Here is a 21,615-nt window from a genome sequence, read left to right as displayed (position 1 = left end):
GAGGCAAATTGCTGCTATGGCTAAAGGGATGGTTGAGTGGCAGAAGACAGAGAGTGGTAATCAATGGACACTGCTCAACGTAGACTAATGTTATTAGTGGAGTTCCTGAGGGTTCAGTGTTGGGTCCATTGTTGTTTTCTGTATTTATAAATGATATTGATGATGGTGTATCAGGCTTAATGTCCAAGTTTGCAGACGATACCAAGGTTGGCAGGGTTGTTAAGGACACTACTGATAAGGTTGAGCAGATGGGCTGAGATGTGGCAAATGAAGTTTAACATTGACAAATGTAAAGTACTACATATGGGAAACAGTAACCCCAGATCAAAGTATCAATTCTGTGGTACTACGCTGACAGTGGTAGAGAATGAAAAGGGCCTGGGGGTAATTGTGCAGGCAGATATGAAATTCTCTGAGCAGTGCAGAGCTGCAAGAGTAGCTCATGGTGTCTTGTCAATGATATACAGGAATTTTTCTAGCAGGGACAGGGATGTGATTATTCCCTTGTATAAGGCATTGGTCAGGCCACACCTTGAGTACTGTATACAGGTCTGGAGGCCTCATTTCAAGAAGGATGTAGAGCTGCTCGAACGAGTACAGAGAAGGGCAACAAGATTAGTGAATGGAACAAAGGGTTGCTCTTACGAAGAAAGGCTTAAGTTTTCCAAATTACAGAGCCTGGAGACTAGGCATCGGCGAGGTGATCTGATAGAGGTGTATAAGGTTTTGAATGGCTTGAGCATGCTCAATGCCGATGGGATTCTTCCTCTTGCTCAGAATAATCACCTGAGAGGGCATAAATTCAAATTGAGGAAGGACGGATGTCGGATAGATGTGCGGAAATTTGCTTTTAGCCAGCGGGCAGTTGGTTTGTGGAATAGACTCCCATTGCTTGTTGTTGAAGTTGATAGCCTAAATAAATTTAAGGCTCAGCTGGACAGGTATTTTGAACGAACGGAGGGGTGAAATGGGAATAGTAGTTGTTTTTTTTTTTTTTTTTTTTTTTTGGCTGATGCTGAATAAGCTTGCTTTCTTGCATCATATGCCTCTACTAATGCTAATGCTAATATACGACAAATACGAACTCAGTGCATGAAAAAGATTAATATCCTCAAAGTTATCTCTTCCATGACATGGGGAGCCGATCGCTTCACTCTTCTACATCTATATCGAACCTTAATAAGATCTCGTCTAGATTATGGAGCCCCAGTTTATGATTCTGCACGAAAGACAGCATTGGCTTGGCTCAATCCGGTCAAGCATAGTGCTCTCAGGATTGCCTTAGGGGCCTTTAAGACATCCCCAGTGCAAAGTATGTATATAGATGCCAATGAACCTCCACTACATCTTAGGAGAAAAGTATTGCTTCTTAGTTATGCAGTCAAATTACGTAGTCACCCGTCTCATCCCATCTGGACATATCTTTTTGAACCGCAGTGGGAAAACTTATATAGAAATAAACCCAACGAAAACAAACCTGCTGGTATTCGGCTACAAGAGGTAACTCAGAATTGGAACATCTATCTTGGAAATATCTTTCAAGCTACGGACGCAGTACAAGCACCATGGGCAATGTATATACCTCATTGCGACGACTATTTTCTTCAGTGGGGAAAACACTCCTTATCGAACCACAATCTTAGACAGCTACATTTGAATCACGCATTGACCAATGCTCACAGTCTTCAGATATACACGGACGGCTCCAAAACTGATATATCTGTGGGAGCTGCAATAATGAGTCCTACATGCACTGTCTCTGTCCAATTACCACTTGAATGCAGTGTTTTTACGGCCGAACTATACGCAATCAAAATGGCTTTAAAACTCCTTAACGATGTTCCAAACACCCAAGTAATAATATATACAGACTCTTTAAGTGCGGTGAATGCCCTACAGAATAAATCACAACATTTGCATCCATTCCTCTCACAAATCAGATCACAGTTATGCCAACTCAACAAAAATAATCGGACTGTCACATTTTGCTGGATACCGAGCCACGTTGGAATTCCAGGAAATGAGCGTGCAGACGAAGCAGCAAAACACCCCACTTGCTTCGATTCCATCCCTGTTCCTTTCTCTGATTATAAACCAGTCATATGGCGGATATGTACTGAGATGTGGTCTGAAATGTGGCATAATCAAACAGGTAACAAACTTCTTGAAATAAAACACAATCCACAGCTGTGGAGATCCAGTTCCCGATCAAACAGGCAGGAAGAGGTCGTGCTGGCAAGAGCACGAATTGGCCATACACGTCTTACACACCTATTTCTACTGCTAGGAGAAGATCCTCCACTTTGCCCGCATTGTAGTTCCATACTTACTGTAAAACATATTATCATTGAGTGTACACATTATCATTCAGCTAGAATCGCATGTTTCAGATCTTTAATTAGCTCACAAAAACCTCTGCAACTAAGCCACATACTTGGAAATGATGCCACTTTATCAGAACTGTTCACTTTTCTAAAAATGATCAACGCATACAATCACTTCTAGAATAGTCTCCTTTCCTATATTGACAAACACTCCAAAGTAACAGGCGCAATATGGTCATAGCAGCCCTTGCGCCAATAAATCCCACTCCAACAACAACCCCAGGCGCCTTTTTTTGTTTAGCATTAACAGTTTCTCTTTCGCTTTCTTCTCGGTTATCATAAAATCATTACTTTTTAATCAGTGAGTCCATTATTTTCCCAGGAATGAAGTCAAGCTAATAGGTGTGTAATTACTTAGTAACCCTTTGATCCCCCACTTGTGATTTGGGGAAACATTCACAGATCTCCAGTCCATAAGGGACCATCCTTGAATCCAAGAATAATCTCATAATTAAGGTTAGAGGTACTCAGTTATCATAAAATCCCTGTTAGAGTTCAATACACTTTTGACATACCACCTCTAAGAAAATTCCTCGTGTGAGAATGTAGATACAGAATATCTGTTCTCTTTGTCAGCAGCCTGAGCAGGATAATCAAATGTTAAACCATTCATATAGAGCAGACCAATGTAATTTGTTCCCCTCATTCTGATGTTTGCATTAGTAAAGAAGTCTTTCTGCTTTTTTCCCTCCAGACTTCTAGTAATCTGTATTAGCTTGCTTACCCTTGTTTGTAACTGGATTCCAGATAAGTGTTTATCTGCTGTAGGCTTCTGTATCACCTGATAATTTATATGCATCCAATGTGTTTTTCTTTTCTGTCATGTGTTTCATCAGATTATATAACATCCATTTAGGTCTATGCCTTGAACAAGAGCTCTTATTAAAATTTGGCAAATGGGCTGATAAATGGCAGTTGAATTTAACATTGATAAATGTAAGGTTTTGCATATGAGCTGCAGTAATTCAGAAAAACATACCAATTAGCTGGTACTACATTCAAGTTGAGTAAACTTGAGAACTGTTAACACTGAAAACTGTTAGTGTTAATTGTACAGTTTGATATGAAGTTTTCTGGGCAGACAGGCTTCTAGACATGGAATTCTTGCAATAATATATAGGAACTTTGCCAGCAGGGATGAGGGCGATGAATATCCCATTGCATAAGGCAATATTTAGGACACATTTTGAGTACTGCATAAAGATGTGGAAGCAAGCTTCATTTTTAGAAAGATGTGAATCTGTGGGATTGGGTGCAGAGAAGAGTAACCAGGTTAGTCGAGAACACCAAGGGTACTCTTACCCCATAAAAAAACTTTGGTTCTGCAAATTACAGCACTTGAAAAGTAGGCACTTGAGAGGAGACCTTAATGATGATGGTATTCTAATTCTTTTTCTGACAACACACACACAAGGAGACATAAATTTAAATTGAAAAAAGATGGCTGTAGGATGCGCAAAATATGCTTTCAGCCAGAGAGTAATTGATTGATTGGCCGACCGGGCTAGCCGGGTGGGTAAAGTGCCTGCCTGGCAACCCAAAGGTCGCGGGTTTGATTCCCGCCTTGGGCTTGGATCAAAGTACTGCAAAAACCTTGGGAGGTGCATTATGGCCACAGAAGCCTATGCGCCAACAACTACCAAAAAAAAAAAAAAAAAAAGTAATTGATTGCTGGAACAGACTACCATGTGGTGTTCGTTACAGTGAAGAAGTGGGTAGTTTTAATATTTTTTTTTTTTTTTTTCTGACTGATGGTGTATCAGCTTGCTTCCTTGCATCATTTTACAGTACTATTGCTGCTGCTGCTGCTGCTGCTACTACTACTACTAATAATAATAATTCGGGATGAGTAATTTGAATATGCGGAGTACAACATGCAAAGAAAGGAGAGACAGGAAGGTGGGGGGGAAACATGTACTCTTAGTTAACACATTCGCTGCTGGAACATAGACGTGTCAAAACAAACTGCATTTTTTGTGCTATAACACACATATGTGTTCATTCAATTGTGGTCAATAAATAAGCACTGTAATTGGAAAGGCACTTGAAATGAACAACTGAGCAATATCAGCACTGATTGAACCATGGGCTATTGCAAGTTGGGATTTTACTTAGTGTCACTTGCACTGTCTAGAGAGCACTATAAAAGCTGTATACTTGGTTCAGTTTCATATGTTCTTTGCTTATGTTGGAGTTATTTTGTCTAGTTTCAGGAGTGGGCAGAGGGGGCATATGCCCCCTTACCAAAAATATGAAATTAAAGAAAAAGAATGCAGGAGGCATTATAATTAAGAATAAAATAATGAAAATTGACTGCATTGGTGTTTACATTTTTATTATTATTTTAAAATATTCCATCAAACCTCATGTGATGCATTTTCAGTTTCTTTTTCATCAGAGCAAACTCTTGATCTTGAGTCATTGGCCAAATGATGATTTATTGATCATAATTGAACATATTTTTTGGATTGAATTGTTCAATAGGCAGTCCCATTGGAATTGATAAACATGAGACTAGCCACATTTGAAATTAGCAGTGATGCCTTTAAATCTGTTATAATATTATTCATTAAACTATGGCCTCTGTCTCTCACACTCAGCTGTTGAGTAAGACAATGTTGAAATTGTTTCAAAAAAAGGTTTTTAATTTTCTGGCATAACTTGAATATTTTCAGTGTAGTCTCTTAGTCCTTGAATTTCCTATATTTTGTCTCGGTTAAAGCGACGACAGATACGTTTTATTTCTACATCTCCATAACATGTCTTCTGTTTTTACATTTATTGGATCTAGTACAGAAATATCTTTAAGAAGTTGTTCATTCTCACTGTTCGAACAGTCTTAATTTCATTCTATCAATCATATTTTGGATGAACTGTTTGTAATTAATTAATAGGTATGATTTTGTAATTATGAACTAAAGGTATACCTTTAAATAATAAATAATTTTCTTTTAATGTTAATTGAGTTTTTTCATCAGGATTATCTTTGAAACTTTCTTAAATCTGGATAGTTGTATTTATTAGATGTTCGGCTTTCAGTAGCGATGTTATTCGAGATTAAAGTTCTACCGATAAAATAGACAATTCTTGAAGAATATCATACATGAATCCTAATTCTAAAAAAATTCAGGACTTTCAAATCTTTTCAATAAGCCTCTGTAAGTAGATTTTAAATTTGGCAGACGACTTTTTAAAATGGAAATGCAAAGGTTCATATGATTCCTATACGGTTTTCACGGAAACTGCTCAAAATCCAGTGTACTCCAAGAATTTGTCAATTTTCTTAAATTTCGTTCCTAATTCAAGAGCCCAACAATTTTTAGGAGACTGGCTGTATAAAATGTTAAAGTTTGTCCAAAAATGTTTTAAAATGATTTATTTCATTTACATCTTTAATGACAAGTGACACACAATTCTAATCTATGATTAAGACAGTGCCAAGTGAAAATGTTTGGATATCTTTGTTGAAGCTGAGCTACTACACCAGAATGTATTCCTGTTATAACATTGGCTCCGTCAGTAGCAATTGCAATTAATTTTTTTTTAAATAGCCTTTGTCTAAATCATGGATTTTTAAAGTGTGCAAAAGTTTTTTGGAATCTTGCAATTCTAACTCATGTAAATCAAGAAACATATATTCTGGATTTTCTCCACCTATATATGCTTTCAGATAAATGATCAATTTGGATTTCTTGCTTAATCTCGTGGATTCATTGATGAGTATACTTAATTTTGAATTTAAGGAAACAATTTGGGAAATCATTTGTTCCCTCATTTCTTTTGCAATATGATTTATTACATTAATTGCAGAATACTGAGAGTGAAGAATAGAACCCAGATCTAGACCAGGGATCACCAATTAGTTTTCATCGTGGTCCGTATTAGAAAAAAATATCTTATTGCGTTGCGGTCCATATTACAAAAATATATCATATCTCAGTCCACATGCTTGAAATTAAAATAAAATTAATAAATCGTCCAATAAATATTAGGTGATATTTGTATTTATTTATGTAATTACTATAGATAAAATATTAAAATTTATGTAAATTTATTAATGAGAAAAATTACATTTTTTTCCTAAAACAATTTTTGTAAAATCTGGAACAAACTTTTGAAGCAAATTTCGCAGATGATCATTCGTTACCTGAGATTGAAACTTGTTTTTAATATGGTTCATTTTTGAAAACATTGATTCATATATATATATATATATATATATATATATATGTTGATCTGAACATTGTACATAATTGAGTACACAGTTTCCTTATTTCAGGATACTTTTCACGTTACACATATTTTCCCCAAAACTGTTGCAAATCACTCAATTCATTTATTTTATTTTTTCTTGAAAATCAGTCATTTCTAATTGCAGTGCAGCTTGATTACTTTTAAACCATTTTGCTGCCCCATTAGTCCAGTCCCCATTTGGTTGAGCAAAAATGGACATATAAGGAGTGAATAATTCTATTCAATTAAAAAATTTTGTAACAAAACAACTGTCATTTCGTTGCTGGCATGCCGCCACTGTTTTGTTTATGGGGAGGTTTATTGTAACTCATATAAAGTGCAAATACATAGAATAAATATTAAAACAAAAAAATATTTAAATGAACTTTAATAAGAGTTATGTATTCAAGTACTTATAAATTTTTGGCAAAGGTAAAGAAAGCCTGCATGAGAAGCATGCAAAAGTTCGATGAAATTTACCGGTAAAAGTACTTTGCTGGAACAACATTTGTATTGTTGCTCGCTCGGTAAATAGATGGTGGGTATTATTGGTCAGGAATAGAAATTGAATCCCATGGGAGATTGAAACCCTCCCAAAGTGGAGGGGGTAACCCGACCTTTTTTCTTTAGAATCACTGGTGGACTAGTGGATAAATTGTTTATTAAGAAAAAAAAAAGCCAAAGGAAGCCCACACGAGAAGCACGGCAAACTTCGCAAAAGTTTACCGGTGAAACTACAAACTACGTTACGAACATTTTTTACAATGCCAGAACTTTTAATATGACTCTGTTCGTGATTCAATTAGTTAATTCAATTAGTGATTCTAAAGAAAAAAGGTCAGGTTACCACCCACACACACTTCAGGAGGGTTTCAAGCTCCCGTGGGATTCAACTTCTACTCCAGTCCAATAACACCAACTGTCTGTTTACCGAGCGAGCAACAATACAAATGCCGTTACGACAAAGTACTTTTACCGGTAAATTTCATTGAACTTTTGTATGCTTCTCGTGCAGGCTTTCTTTACCTTAGCCAAATTTTTAATATATATAAATTATAACAATACGTAAAAATAGCAAAATTAATTACAAAAAATACAAGGTTTTAGTACTTAACTCACAATAAAACCTTATTCTTTTCATCTTATGAAACATGAGTTGAGGGAATCCTGTGATTACACTTACATTTCAATAGGTGGCAGTACTAACTGACTACAAAGCTAAAACAAATCTCCAGACGCAAAATTAAAGAATATTATTAGTTTGTGTATACACTTTAATAAAAGTGTTTAAAAATAATAAAATTATAAGTATTGCCTAATAATAAAATTCTAATAAATTTGTTTTCTAATTTTCATTAAATATTTTAATAATATTTGGTTTTTCAAGTCTTTTAAAAAGTAGAAGGTGGTATATATTATTCATCTAAAAAAGATCAAGACGGTATACAGTGTATGGGTTATACCCATACACTGTATACCCTCCACTACAGCCCTGTTTATCACGACTTCTGTGGATTTATTTGATAATTGTTTTCTGTGCCATCCTGTAGACAGACACTGAGAAAAAAGCAGTACTCTTGTTCTGATTAGTTAGTAGAGTCATATGATGCAAGAAAGCAAGCTCATATGTATCAGCCAAAAAACAAAACAACAAAAAAAAAACTCCTTCCCATTTCGCCCATCGATTTGATCCAAAAGTTTGCCAGTTCTTTGAATTTATTTAAACTGTCAACTTCCACAATGGCAGATGGAAGTTTGTTCCAACAATCAACCGCCTGCTGACTAAAGGCAAATTTCCACACAGCTATTCAGCTGTCTTTCTACACTTTGAATTTATGCCACCTCAAGTGCATAATTTGAGCAAGAGGAAGAATCCCATCAGCATTGAGCTTTCTCAAACCATTTAAGGCCTTATACACCTCAGTCAGATCACCTCGCAGGTGCCTAGTCTCCAGATGCTGAAATTTGTAGAACTTAAGCATTTTTTGGTAAGAGCAACCCTTTGTTCCCCTCACCAATCTTGTTGCCTTTCTCTTTACTCATTTCAGCAGCTCTACATCCTTCCTAACATGAAGCCTCCAGACCTGTATGCAGTACTCAAGGTGTGGCCTGACCATTGCGTTATACAAGAGTATAATCACCTTCTTATCCCTGTTAGAAAAATTCCTGTATATATTTGACAAGTCCCCATGAGTTGCTGTGGCTACCTGTCTGCACTGCTCAGAAAACCATATCTGACTGCATAATTATCCTCAGATCTTTTTAATTCTCCACTACCTTGAGTGTAGTACCGCACAGTTGGTACATTACTCTAGGGTTACTGCTACCCATGTGCAGTACTTCGCATTTTTCAATGTTAAAACTTCATTTGCCACTTCTCAGCCCATCTGCCCAACTATTCTAGATCCTGTTTCAGTAGTGGACCTTCATTACTGTCATTAACAATCCTGCCAACTTTCATATCGTCTGCAAACCTGGACTTTAAGCCTGATATACCTTCATCAATTTCATTGAAAAATACAGAAAACAACAATGGGCCCAACACCAAACTCTCGGGGACTCCACTAATTACATTAGTCCATGAAGAGCAGTGTCCATTGATTACCACTCTGTCTTCTCCCACTCCGCCATACCTTTATCCATAGCAGCAACTTGGCCTTAATGCCATACTCCTCCAATTTGTACAGCAGTCTTCCATGTTCAACAGTATCATAAGCTTTCCTGAAATCCAAGTACAGTGTATATGATATCAGAATTATTTTTTGCATCCAGTTCCTTTGTGATCCTATCAAATTGGTCAGACAAGACTTCCACTTAAGAAATCCATGCATGTCTGAACTATAACTGAAGTCTTGTCTAGATGATCCTGCAATGCTTCCTTAACCATTGATTCCATTATTTTCCCTTGGAACAGAAGTTAAACTAACAGGTCTGTAATTACTAGTATCACCCTTTGATCCCTTTGTGAATTGGGGATACATTTGCACATTTCCAGCCCTTGGGGACCTTCTCTTCAACCAAGGAAGGCCTCCTAATTATGGCTAAGGGTTTGCTTACTTCTTTTGCTTTCTCCTTTAAATAACTGGATAGAGCCCATCCATCCCAGTGCCTTTCTTATGGTTAACTTCAACAGTTTCTCCTCGACTTTGCTCTCAGTTATTACAAAATCATTTAGCTCCCTGTTAGAGTTTGATAAACTTCTGGCCTCCACTTCCCTACAGAATTACTCATGTGTCAATGTAGATGCAAAATACCTATTCAGTTTATCAGCTATCTGAGCAGAATCATCAATTGAACCATCGATATTAAGTGAACCAATCTGATTCATCCCCTTCCTTCTAGAGCGATGGTTTTCAAACGGGGTGCCATAACAACATTCCAGGGGTGCCACGTAATTTGGGTTTAAGTTACTTAAACTTATTATTTTTTAATTTATATATTTATTTCATTATAAAAAAGTGTACAGTATCTTTTTAATTTTGTGGTGATCTATGATTGATGTTTACTTAGTACCTCTATATAAAGAATAAAATTATATACTGTATATATATATATATATATATATATATATATATATATATATATATATAACTTGTATTATGAAATGTAATTTTTATAATTATATTATCGTAATAAATATCATATAACATATATTTTAATATTATCATCAATAGCATCAATGTTCTCAATATATATATTGAGAAAATTGAGTAGGGGTGCCGCAAAATAAAATAAATTACTTAGGAGTGCCGTTATTAAAAAAGGTTGAAAACCACTGTTCTAGAGTGTATATAAGTAAAGAAGGTCTTTGCTGTTTTTCTTTGAATCCTTTGCCAAATATTTCTCATAATCTGCTTTTGCTTGCCTAACTTTCTTTGTGACTTGATTACTGATTAGCTTATATCTACCATAGGCTTCTGTGTCGCTTGATAATTTATGTGTGTCCCATGCATTTTTCTTCTCTGCCACAAGTCTCATTAGTTCAGCTGACATCCATTTAGGCCTAAACCTTGAGCAGTATTTTTTAGTTTGGACAAAAAGCCTACTAGCTTCCAAGGTTAATTCCTTGAATGCTTCCCATTTAGAATTTGCTGTTGGTCCCACTGCACACAATTTAAAAACTGTCTGAGACCTCTGTAGTCACATTTACAAAAGCAAAAATCCCTTCCTTTTATCCCTGATGATAGTTACATCTTTAATTAAATCCCACGTCAGTACACTGTGATCACTGCCACCTAGTGGTTCTTTTATCTGCAAATTCTTAATACACGAATGATCACTGCTGATAACCAGATCAAGAGTATTACCCTCTCTGGTTGCCTCTCAAACATGCTGCTGCAGAAATCAATCATCCAGTAAATCCACAAAAGTCTTACTAGTGTGTGAGTGACCAAACCCACAAGTTCCAGTCAATATCTGGGAAGTTAAAATTCCCCATTATAAGACATTCTGATTTACTAGCCCACTCTATTTCTCTGTACAATTGTTCATTGTACTCATTCGAGTCATTAGGCTTATAACACACTCCTACTCTTATTTTTGCTTTCGCAGTGCTTATGTCACGCCAAACTGACTCAACAGTGCACTGTTCATCTATATCAACTGGATGCACTTCTTTTGATTTTGTTTTTCTTAATTAACAGCATTACCCTTCCTATCCTGTCTATCCTTTCTGTACACATTGTACTCCCCAAATTCCAATTCTGCATTCCTAATATCAGTGTGATACCACGTCTCTGATATCCCAACAATATTCACCTTTGATGTCTTCACCAACACTTCAAATTCATCAAATTTATTTACTATACTTCTAGCATTGGTATACATGCACCTATTCGTATTCACCCTGACACATCCCATGTACCCACCTGTTTCACGATGACTGCCATCAGTCCCTGAAACCCCCAGCACCCCTCGCTGCAGGTCGCTACTTATTTTAATAGAAGTTGTGCAAGAATCACCTTCACCTCTGCCCTGCTGCTACTTTTAACCTTTTAGTCTGTGAATCCCCCCAAGCTAGCAGTTTTCCGACCCACCTAACACTGCCTCGATAGCATCAGCAAATATTCTTGCACCCTTTCTATTTAAGTGTATCCCATCCCTGTAGAAGTAGTCTCTCCTGTTAACAAGCACAGAACACGCTGAAAACAATTCTACCCCTTGAGCCTTGCACATTCCCTCCAGGGCCGAATTGATTGACAAGACTCATCATGTAAATATTTATGATCCTGCTCATGTTGCAGACAGACTGAACAGATATTTTGTTTAGATTCACACATGAATTTTTTAGGGATGTGGAAGCCAAAAATGTATCAAATATAACAGGGTGCTAAATCATTTTGTGATAATTGAGAAAAAAGTAGAAGAGAAATTGTTCAGGCTAAACCATAAATAATGCATCCAACGTGTATTGGATCTATCCAATTATGTTAAGCAAAATAGCCAAAGAAGTAAGTGACCCTTTAGCCATAATTATGAGAGTATCCTTGCATTCAAATGAGGTTCCTTACAGATTGGACACGTGCAAATTCCTTTCATTTTCAGAAAGGTGGAATGAAGGGCAGAGTGAGTAATTACAGTCCTTTAATCCTGACTTCTGGAAAATAATGGAGTTGCTGATTATAGAAGTAATGCAGCTATCTAGACAGGAATGCAGTTAAACGGTAATCCCAGCATGAATTTGATAAGGCAGTCTTGTCTGACCAATCTGATAACATTCTATGATGCTTTAACAAAAGAACTGGATGCAAAGAAATAATTTTGATGTTTATACTTAGATTTCCGAAAAACTTTTGACACTGTTTCAAATAAAAAAGACTGCTGTATAAATTGGGGGCAATGTGGTATTAGGTGAAAATTACTGCCATGCATAACGGAATGTTTGTGTAGGAGAAACAGTAGTTATCAGTGGGCACTCCTTTTCGTGGACTACTGTTATTAGTGAAGTTCCTCAGGGTTCAGTGATGAACCCATTGTTTTCTGTTTATTAATGAAAGCATATCAGGCTTAATGTCTAACTTTGTAGTGCTATGAAGGTCAACAGGGTAGTTGATCGTAGTAATCAGGGTGTTCTGCTATAAAAAGATCTAGAAAAATTAAGCAAATGGCCTGAGAAGTGATAATTGAAATTTAAGATTGAAAAATGCAAGGTACCATTGGGAAGCAGCAATCCCAGAATAACATACGCGTGGTGTGGTATCACACTCAAGGTAGTGTAGAATGTAAAGGACTTGGGAATAATTGTGCAGTCAGATGTGAAATTCTCTGAGCAGTGCAGATGTGTTGCTAGGACAGCCCTTATGGTTTTGCCAATGATATACAGGAATTTTACCAGTAGGATTAAGGAGGTGATTATGTTATTGTGTAACACATTGTTTAGGCCACATCTTGAATACTCCATACAGGTGTGGATGCCTGACTTAGGAATGATACAGATGCAGAGAAAAGCAGCGATATTAGTGAGGGGAACAAAAGGGTGCTCTTACCAAGAAATGCCTCAGTTCTGTCAATTGTCTGGAGACTAGGAATGTGTGATATATTTGATTGAGGTGCCTAATGCTTTGGATGGATTGAGTAAGTTGAATGTTGATGGCATTGTTCCCCTCTTACTCATACAACACACATGAGAAGGCATAAATTTAAATTGATGAAGGTTGATTGCAGAATAGATGTGTGGAAATTTGCTTTTGGCCAGGGAATAGTTGATTGTTGGAACAAACTGCTCTCTAATGCTGTGGAATTGGATAGTTAGAAGAAATTTAAAGAGGACCTAGAGAAATTCTTAGATAAATTAGACAGGTGATATGGGGAGTGTTTTTTTTTGCTTTTTCTTTCTTTTGCCATGCTTTACTAACTTTTTCTTGCATAATTTGCCACTGTATTAGCAGTGGCAAATCCTAATGCATCTTTTAATATAAATTGGTAGTATGTGCTGCAATCTCTGTGTTTCCAACTATCAGTATACAGAGTTGTAATAAGTGGCAGCTTGAAAATAAACAGCTTTGAAAATTATAAATTATTGCACTTGTTAGCTGTTATTATCCAATTTTGGTTTAAAAAATAGGAAATTCTGTGTAATCTAATCCAGAAGTTGATGAAATTGAATTATATGATAAATAAATAAATAAAAAGCATATTACTCTGTTGAAAAATAATAATGACCACAAGTTTTTTTACAGATTTAAGAGTTTTATGGAAAATTTTTCCTTGTGTTTTTTAACAAATTAAAAGAAAAATTGTCATTTAGTTTATGAAAGTTTTCACTGTGCTGTTTTATGTTAAGTTAAAATAAGAACAAATTAATATTTAAAGGCATTTATGCATAAAGTGTTAATTTTTACAATTTTTAAAAAATCCCATTTTTCAGTTGAGACAGCTGGCCGATAGCAGAAATGAACTTGCATATTCAGCAGCCTTATTAATGCAGGTGTTAAGCGTTGTTTCCTTGTATCATTTTGCTAATTTTAATAATTTGCTATCAGGGACAAAAAACTGATTATACAATTGTATAAAGCAGTGGTCAGCCCTCATTTGGAATATTGTGTACACTGGTTTGGAAGCCTCATTTTAGAAAGGACTTAGATCTGCCAGGTGTGCTGAGAAGAATAATGCAATTATTCTTCTCAGCACACATTCAAGAAAGATTCTGTAAATTGTAGTGTCTGGAAATTAGGCATCTGTGTGGCGACCTAATTGATGTATGTATATATAAGACTTTAAGAGGTTTATGAAATATGCATCTTTACTCTTTCTGAGATCGTTCGCGCGCGCGCGCGCACACACACACACACACACACACACACACACACACACACACACACACACACACACACACACACACACACACACACACAAGGATTTAAATTGAAAAACGAGTATAAATATAAAGAGAATATAAATTTAAATTGAGAAAATATGTAATTAAATTTGCATTCATTCAGAGAGTAATTGATTTTTTGCATAAAGTTTCACCTAGTTCTGTGGAAGTGGGTAATTTGAATAGATTTAAAGAAAGATTGGGTAAAATATTTAGAAGTAATGAGCAATTGAAGTGGGTAAAAGTAATTTTTTTAATAAAATTTTATTTTAAAGACTTTCTTTCTTTTTTTTTTCTGTTGATGCGCTCTAAGCTTTGCTTTCTTGCATAATTTTGCTAATATGGATATGGATGTTATATTACGTGTATGGTTTTATTGTCATTATTTCTCTGAGTGGCTGCAAACTTCTTAGCACCTCCTCATAGTTACTCACTTGTTCTTTAATTTAATTTTTGTGAACTTGATTTAATTTTCAGATTTTATAATATGAGGTTTAAACAGTTATTCAGCATTAAACACATGCTCATGTTTTTAGAATGTATATTTAACCATAAATATGTAATTTGCTTTTTAGTATATTGTTAATCTGATATTAAAAATAGCGAGAGCATCTTTAATTAGACGAGTAAGGCACAATAACTAGAAGTCATTGGACTATAATTGAAATGAAATGAATAACAATCACATCAGTGTATTGGTATTCATTTAATCACAATAAATTTTTGAAATTGGGAATAGCATTTTGAATTACCTTCTGTGTTATTTATCTGAGAAATATTTGATTTGTTTCGCCGGCGCCTCCATAGCCAGGTGGAAAGAAGCAGCAGTGCGTAGCACATGCTTCTTGATTAGACCGGGGTTCGAGCCCGTCACCACCAAATATGGAGGATGCGGAAAGGTCAGGGAATGACCACTGCATATCCCGGAGCAATATGGCCTTAGTTGCTAATGCTCCTAAAATCCAAAAATAACAATAATAATTTGATTTGTTTTGTACATAATGATTTCATGCTGAATTTTACATTAATTTTGCATTAGTTTATATGTGAACAATTATTTAATGGTAACTTATTATTGTAACAGACGCTATTGTTGGGTATGTTTTGCATCAGAAGATGATGACTTAGGTGCCGAATGGGCACAACCATGTCGTTGTCGTGGTACAACCAAGTGGGTGCATCAGAGCTGTTTGCAACGATGGATTGATGAAAAACAACGAGGTAATAGCATGACAAAGGTGTTGTGCCCTCAGTGCGGTACTGAGTATTTGCTGGTATTTCCCCCTTTTGGTAAGTAACCTTATTAGGTAAATGTCTGCAAAATGTTATCAAAACGAATGAAATCACATCATTAAAAGTTATCTATTCATTTTTAATTAAGTTATTCTGCAAAGTTTGTCTTGATTCGAATTAACAGCTTTTGTGGTATATTTAGAATAATTGCGAGAAATTTTCACTACCTTAGAAAAGCTGCATTTGACAAGGTTAAAGTAGCTATATTTATAAAAAAAAATTTAAATATTTTTATAAAAATATGTATGCCATGCTAAATTACCAATATTTTAATTTTTTAAACATTAGTCTGGTAAGAATGTTAAAGGGAAGTTATGGTGCCTAATTGGATATAAATAGAGACAATTTAATGTGTAATTCATCAACCTGTATTTACTTATTTATTCAAAAGTACAGAATGTTTAGACTCTACAACAGCATTGTACAGTTGATTATTCACATTTGTAATGCCCTCCTTTGATATTTCCAGCCAGTTCTCATAACGCGGGTTATGCCATTGCTAGATATGTCTGTTTCATTACTTATGTAAAAAAAAATCACTACACACACACACACACACACACACACACACACACACACACACGCTTAATTAGGTTAATTTTAGATGACTAGCTTGTTAAAAATCCATCTGCGCAATTCACATGCCATGCTTAGGTCTCACACTCACTCACTCACTCTTCAAGCAAGCATCCACAAATAATGGTTATACTCATATAAGACATAAAAAAAGATTTTTCTCTTATACCACAATTCAAGAATGAATTGTAACAAAGTGCTGTATTAGAGATACTTATCCCAAGGGTTGACTTTGTGCTCTACTAGCTCACTTAAAATGTCTTGTAGACTTATTTAAGTGCTCCACAAGTCCATCCCGTCGTTCATTCATCTTTATTGATTTACTTATTATTATTTTTTTTTTTTTGTACAATAAGAAAAAGTGTGTTCACTATAACCAAGATATACAGTACAACACAAACAAAAATTGAGAGGGAGAGAGATTGGGGTGGCCTTAGACAGATTGCTGAGAAGGATTGTCATAGTCAGATTATGTTCTCTCGGATTTGGACAAGATAGGTGGGGTTGTTATGCTAACCCGGGAGGTGGAGGTTTTACTCGTCTGCTCTCTTGACCACTTGAAAAAGGAATCCAGAATTAGTTTCTTTGCATGTTGCCTCTTAGGCAACAACTCATAGTAGCAACCAAGTTTTAGCATACCTTTATGTTGCACTTTTGAGCTTCGTCCAAGATTAGGGTCTTCATCTAACAGATTTAGGCCTTCATCTATACCATTTAATGGCGCCTCTGTAGCCAGGTGGGCAGGAGCAGCAGTGCGTAGCACACGCTTCTTGATTAGACCGGGGTTCGAGCCCGTGACTACCAAATACGGAGAATGCGGAAGGGTCAGGGAATGACCACCGCATTATCCCCGGAGCAATATGGCCTTAGTTGCTAATGCTCCTAAAAACCAAATGACAAAACAAAATAACATTTAATGCTTTTGATATTTCTCTCACTGTCAGGCTCCGTTCTTCTTTAACCTGTTGACTTTCATTTGCTGCTGTCTCCTCGTCTTGAATGCGATGCTGCTCCAGTGCAGCATCGCATTTATTTGATAATTCTTGATGATGCAAATCATAAAATCATTGAGATGAGTTGCCTCCACTTCAGTGAACCCTATCTTTTTAGCGAGTTCCATGCATTTGTCTTCAGTTTGTGCATAATCTGCAATGGTATCAGAGCCTTTGAAGGATTTGCTAAGATCTGGATGTAACTTTTGCCACGAACTTTGAATACAGGCCACACCATACAGCATCAATGGATTTAAAGCATCTTTTATATCGAAGGCTTGCCAATATTGTTGCACACTCATTTCAACAGTTTCTTTTCACTTTCCTCTCAAATATTACAAAATGATTTGGCTCTTCGTTGGAGTTTGATAAAATTCTGGCATCCCTTACCCTGAAGAATTTCTCATGTGTGAATGGAGATGCAAAATACTCATTCAGTTAGTCAGCAGCCTGAGCAGGATCATCAACGGTCAAACCATCGATATTTAGTGGACCAATTTGATTCATTCCCTTTCTTTTAGAGTTTATAAGTAAAGAAGTCTTTGCTATGTTTCTTTGAAGCCATTGCCAAAGATTTCTTGCAATCTGCCTTTTGCGTGTCCACCTCTTTTGTGATTTGAATATAGACTAGTTTGTATATATCATATACTTCTGTTGCCTGATAACTTATATGCATCCCATATAGGCCTATATCTTGATGAGTATTTCTTAGTGGTATGTAAAGTCTAGTGGCTTCTATCATTAATTCCTTGAATGTTTCCCACTTAGAATTTTCTGATGGTAACTTTATCAGTTGGTCCCACTGTATATGCTTAAAAGACTAAAAACTGTCTGAGACCACCATAGTCACTTTTATGAAAGCAAAAACCCTTCCCTTTACCCTTGATGGTAGTTGCATCTTTAACTAAATCCCAAATCAATACACTGTGATCACTGCCACCTAGTGGTTATTTTATCTGCAGTTTCTTAATGCACGAATAATTTAATGTGCTGCTGTAGAAAACAGTCATCCAATAAATCCACAAAAGTCTTGCTAGTTTGTGACTGACCATCCTGCAAGTTCCAGTCAATATCTGGAAAGTTAAAAGTCCTCATTTTACATAAAAGTCTTGATTTACTGGCCCACTCTGTTTCTCTGTACAGTTGTTCGTCATACTCATCAGAATCATTAGGCCTGTAAACACACTTCTACTCTCATTTTTGCTTCCCCAGTACTTATGTCACACCAAATTGACTCAACATTGCACTGGCCACTGTTGTCAATTGGATGCCATGCTTTAGATTTTATGTACTTTTTAACTAAGTGCATAACCCCCCTCCCCTCCCCTCCTATCCTGTCTGTCCAAAACTCACATTATCTTTGGTGTTGTTTACAGAGTTTGCACTGCAACACAGAGTACAGAAATGTGGAGTTGGGGCTGGACCCTGGTGTTGTTTGGTAATGAACACTATACACTATGTCCTTTCTGTATACATTGTACTTCCCATATTCAAATTCTGCATCCCTTCTAATTAACCCTGGAAAGACACATCTTGGCCTTGATGCCTTTGTGTCTTAAAACCCTTAATCAACAACAACCCTTCTAATTGAGTGGCACCATCTCAGATATCCCAAAAATGCCAGCATTTGATGTTTTGATCAGCACTTCAAATTTATCAACTGTATTTACTATGCTCCCAGTATTGGTGTACATGCATTTGTTCTTACTCTTAGTTACCATAACACATCCTATGTATTTACTCGTTTCATGAGTACTCTCAGCAGTCCCTGAATTCCCAGCACTACGCTTTCAAGGCTGCTGCTTGTTCCAGTAGAAGCAGTGCAAGAATTACTTTCACATCTGCTTGTGGCTGTTGCTAATCTATTTGTCTGTGTACCCCCCCTTCCAAGCTAGTAGTTTTCTGATCCGGCCAATAATGCCTCGATAGCATTAGCAAATATTCTTGTACCTTTTCTATTTAAGTGTGTCCCATTCCTGTAGAAAGTCTTTCCTGCTAACAAGCACACTCTGAGAAAATTCTACCTCATGAGCTGTGCACAATCTCTCCACAGCCAAATTGATTGACAAGTCTCTCATCATATATTCCCTCCTATTATGTCAGGACAGAATTGCGATCACTTTCAAATTTAACCCTAGCTCACAATTTTTTTTCCAACATTGCTCTCTACTTGTTAAATAAGTCTGTAGATCTCCTACTCTTAATGTTATTAATGCCTCGTGTAAAACAATATCACCTTTTGTGCCCTTAAAATATATGCTGTACAATATCATCAACTTTTGTCCCTGGCGACTACTCTTGTCTTATTCCACCTATCTCTTTTGCACAGTATATTTCCTGTTTCTCTGATAATAGAGCCACTGACAACTAGCTCCTGTGAGACCAGGGCATTTTGCCTTGGGGGGGGGGGTTCCTGCTCTGTTGCCCGATGAACAAGTACAAGCTTTGGTGTTGATATGAGCAGCTGAGATCTTGATGGCTCACCCAATTTAATTCCTTCGAGGGCATCCACACTGTCCTTCAAGCCCTCACGAAAGCCCATAACAATCCTGAGTTGGTGCCTAATATCCTCACATCCCTTACATTGAGCGCGAATGCGCACACACACACACACACACACACACACACACACACACACACACACACACACACACACACACACACACACACAGAGACTTCCCCCTTGGCAATATCATTTCCCGTTTCTGATAGCTCTACAAACATCAGAGAAGCTGTAGTACATTTCATAAGGCTGTTATACGGAGGACAACTACCCACCTCAGTTCTTCCCAGAGCCATGGCATTCTCACTAGTTTGAGCCCTTTGCTTTTCTACTCTGGTCTCAGGCAAGATTTTTGTTCAAATTCAATATAAATAAAAATACTATTTTTATTTGTAAAACAAATATACTTAATACAGTAATAATACTATGCAAAAGTTATGCTATGAAGTTTGCATTATTAATTATATATAATTCAAATTTGAACATTCTTATTGATACAAAAAAAAGTGGCAGAAGTCGAATGTGGTTTCAGAAGAAATTATAAACGATTAGCAACAACAAATTCTACACATAATAAGAGAATCACAAATAATAAATACACTTCTAATTCTAAATGAAAAGTTACGTGCAATAACAGTCCTACTTGAATTCACCAGTTATGCAGCAGTAATACTACCAAGTCACCAAGTTTGCATTATATGTATTAGGCTATACTGTTACACTTGAAAATTATAAGTTAATATTAATACATAACAAAATTAATGACTAATGCCAATCTGAGTGATTCAGACTTTAGAGCTACCTATTTACCACAATTAAAATATTAGAATTCCTCTACCACTCACTCTATATTATACTATACTATACTCTATATATTAACAATGCTGGCAAGGTTCGAATGACACAAAGATTCTACATATATTAAGAATTCTACAAAATCTCTAGCTTAATTAAAAACTAAACTGAGTGTGACTAGGACTGTAAAGTTACTTGTAGAGTATGATCAGGAGTAATTTGTTATTTTTTATTAGATAACACAGTAATAACTCTGATCCCGATAGAATGATAGTTGCCAACATTAAGCCAAAATGTTAGCCCAATACCACTGGATTTGTCCAGAGGGTAATGTACTTGCCTAAGAAAAAAAAAAATAGGTTACAGGTTGGAACGTTGCCTGTAGAATGGATGTTACAATTGACTAATGGTGCCTCCGTAGCCAGGTGGGCAGGAGCGGCAGTGCATAGCACACGCTTCTTGATTAGACTGGGGTTCAAGCCTATGACCACCAAATATGGAGGATGTGGAAAGGTCAGGGAATGACCACCGCATATCCTCGGAGCAATATGGCCTTAGTTGCTAATGCTCCTAAAAACCAAATAATAACAACAACAATTGACTAATATTTTTTAATGTGAGATGTAAATAGTATAGTTTCAGCAGTCGAATTGCCTTCAAACTAAATACATACTACAGTAGACTTTCGAAATAACGGCACCTTTGGGAATTCAAGGTGCTGTTATTTTGATTTTTCCGTTATCTAGAAAGTTTTATTTTTAATGTATTTAATGCAGAAATAATGAGACCAGATAAGAAATAGAGAGATTAGGAATGCAATTTTATTAACTGCACATAAAAAACATAAACATGTAGACTATGCATTGTTATATTCTGCCATTAATACACTTCTGCTCATGCCCCGTTATATTTTATTTATTATTTCATGTTTAATCTGTGCAGGTAGCACAGTGGTATCGTCGCTGTCTTCTCCACACCCGGTGGTAAAGGCCTGGGTTCAAATCCTTGATTCCGTGAAGAACT

At 36.2% G+C, this 21,615-nt stretch overlaps 1 protein-coding gene across 2 annotated transcripts in view; it reads left to right on the top strand.

Moving 5' to 3' along the window:
* LOC150085671 (E3 ubiquitin-protein ligase MARCHF5-like) overlaps nt 1-21,615 on the top strand; it is a 111,061-nt gene that overhangs the window by 42,343 nt on the left and 47,103 nt on the right. For both annotated transcript variants that reach the window (XM_090373440.1, XM_090373438.1), the window contains exon 3: nt 15,518-15,723. In XM_090373440.1, the coding sequence (XP_090229566.1) occupies nt 15,518-15,723 (206 nt within the window). The remainder of the gene's footprint in view (nt 1-15,517; nt 15,724-21,615) is intronic.

The sequence above is a fragment of the Mastigoproctus giganteus genome, chromosome 5, assembly GCF_048544385.1.
Source record: "Mastigoproctus giganteus isolate SK-2022 chromosome 5, ASM4854438v1, whole genome shotgun sequence".
Classification (NCBI taxonomy): domain Eukaryota; kingdom Metazoa; phylum Arthropoda; class Arachnida; order Uropygi; family Thelyphonidae; genus Mastigoproctus; species Mastigoproctus giganteus.
Note: the sequence above shows the minus strand (reverse complement) of the source record. Positions and strands in the feature narration are given on the sequence as shown.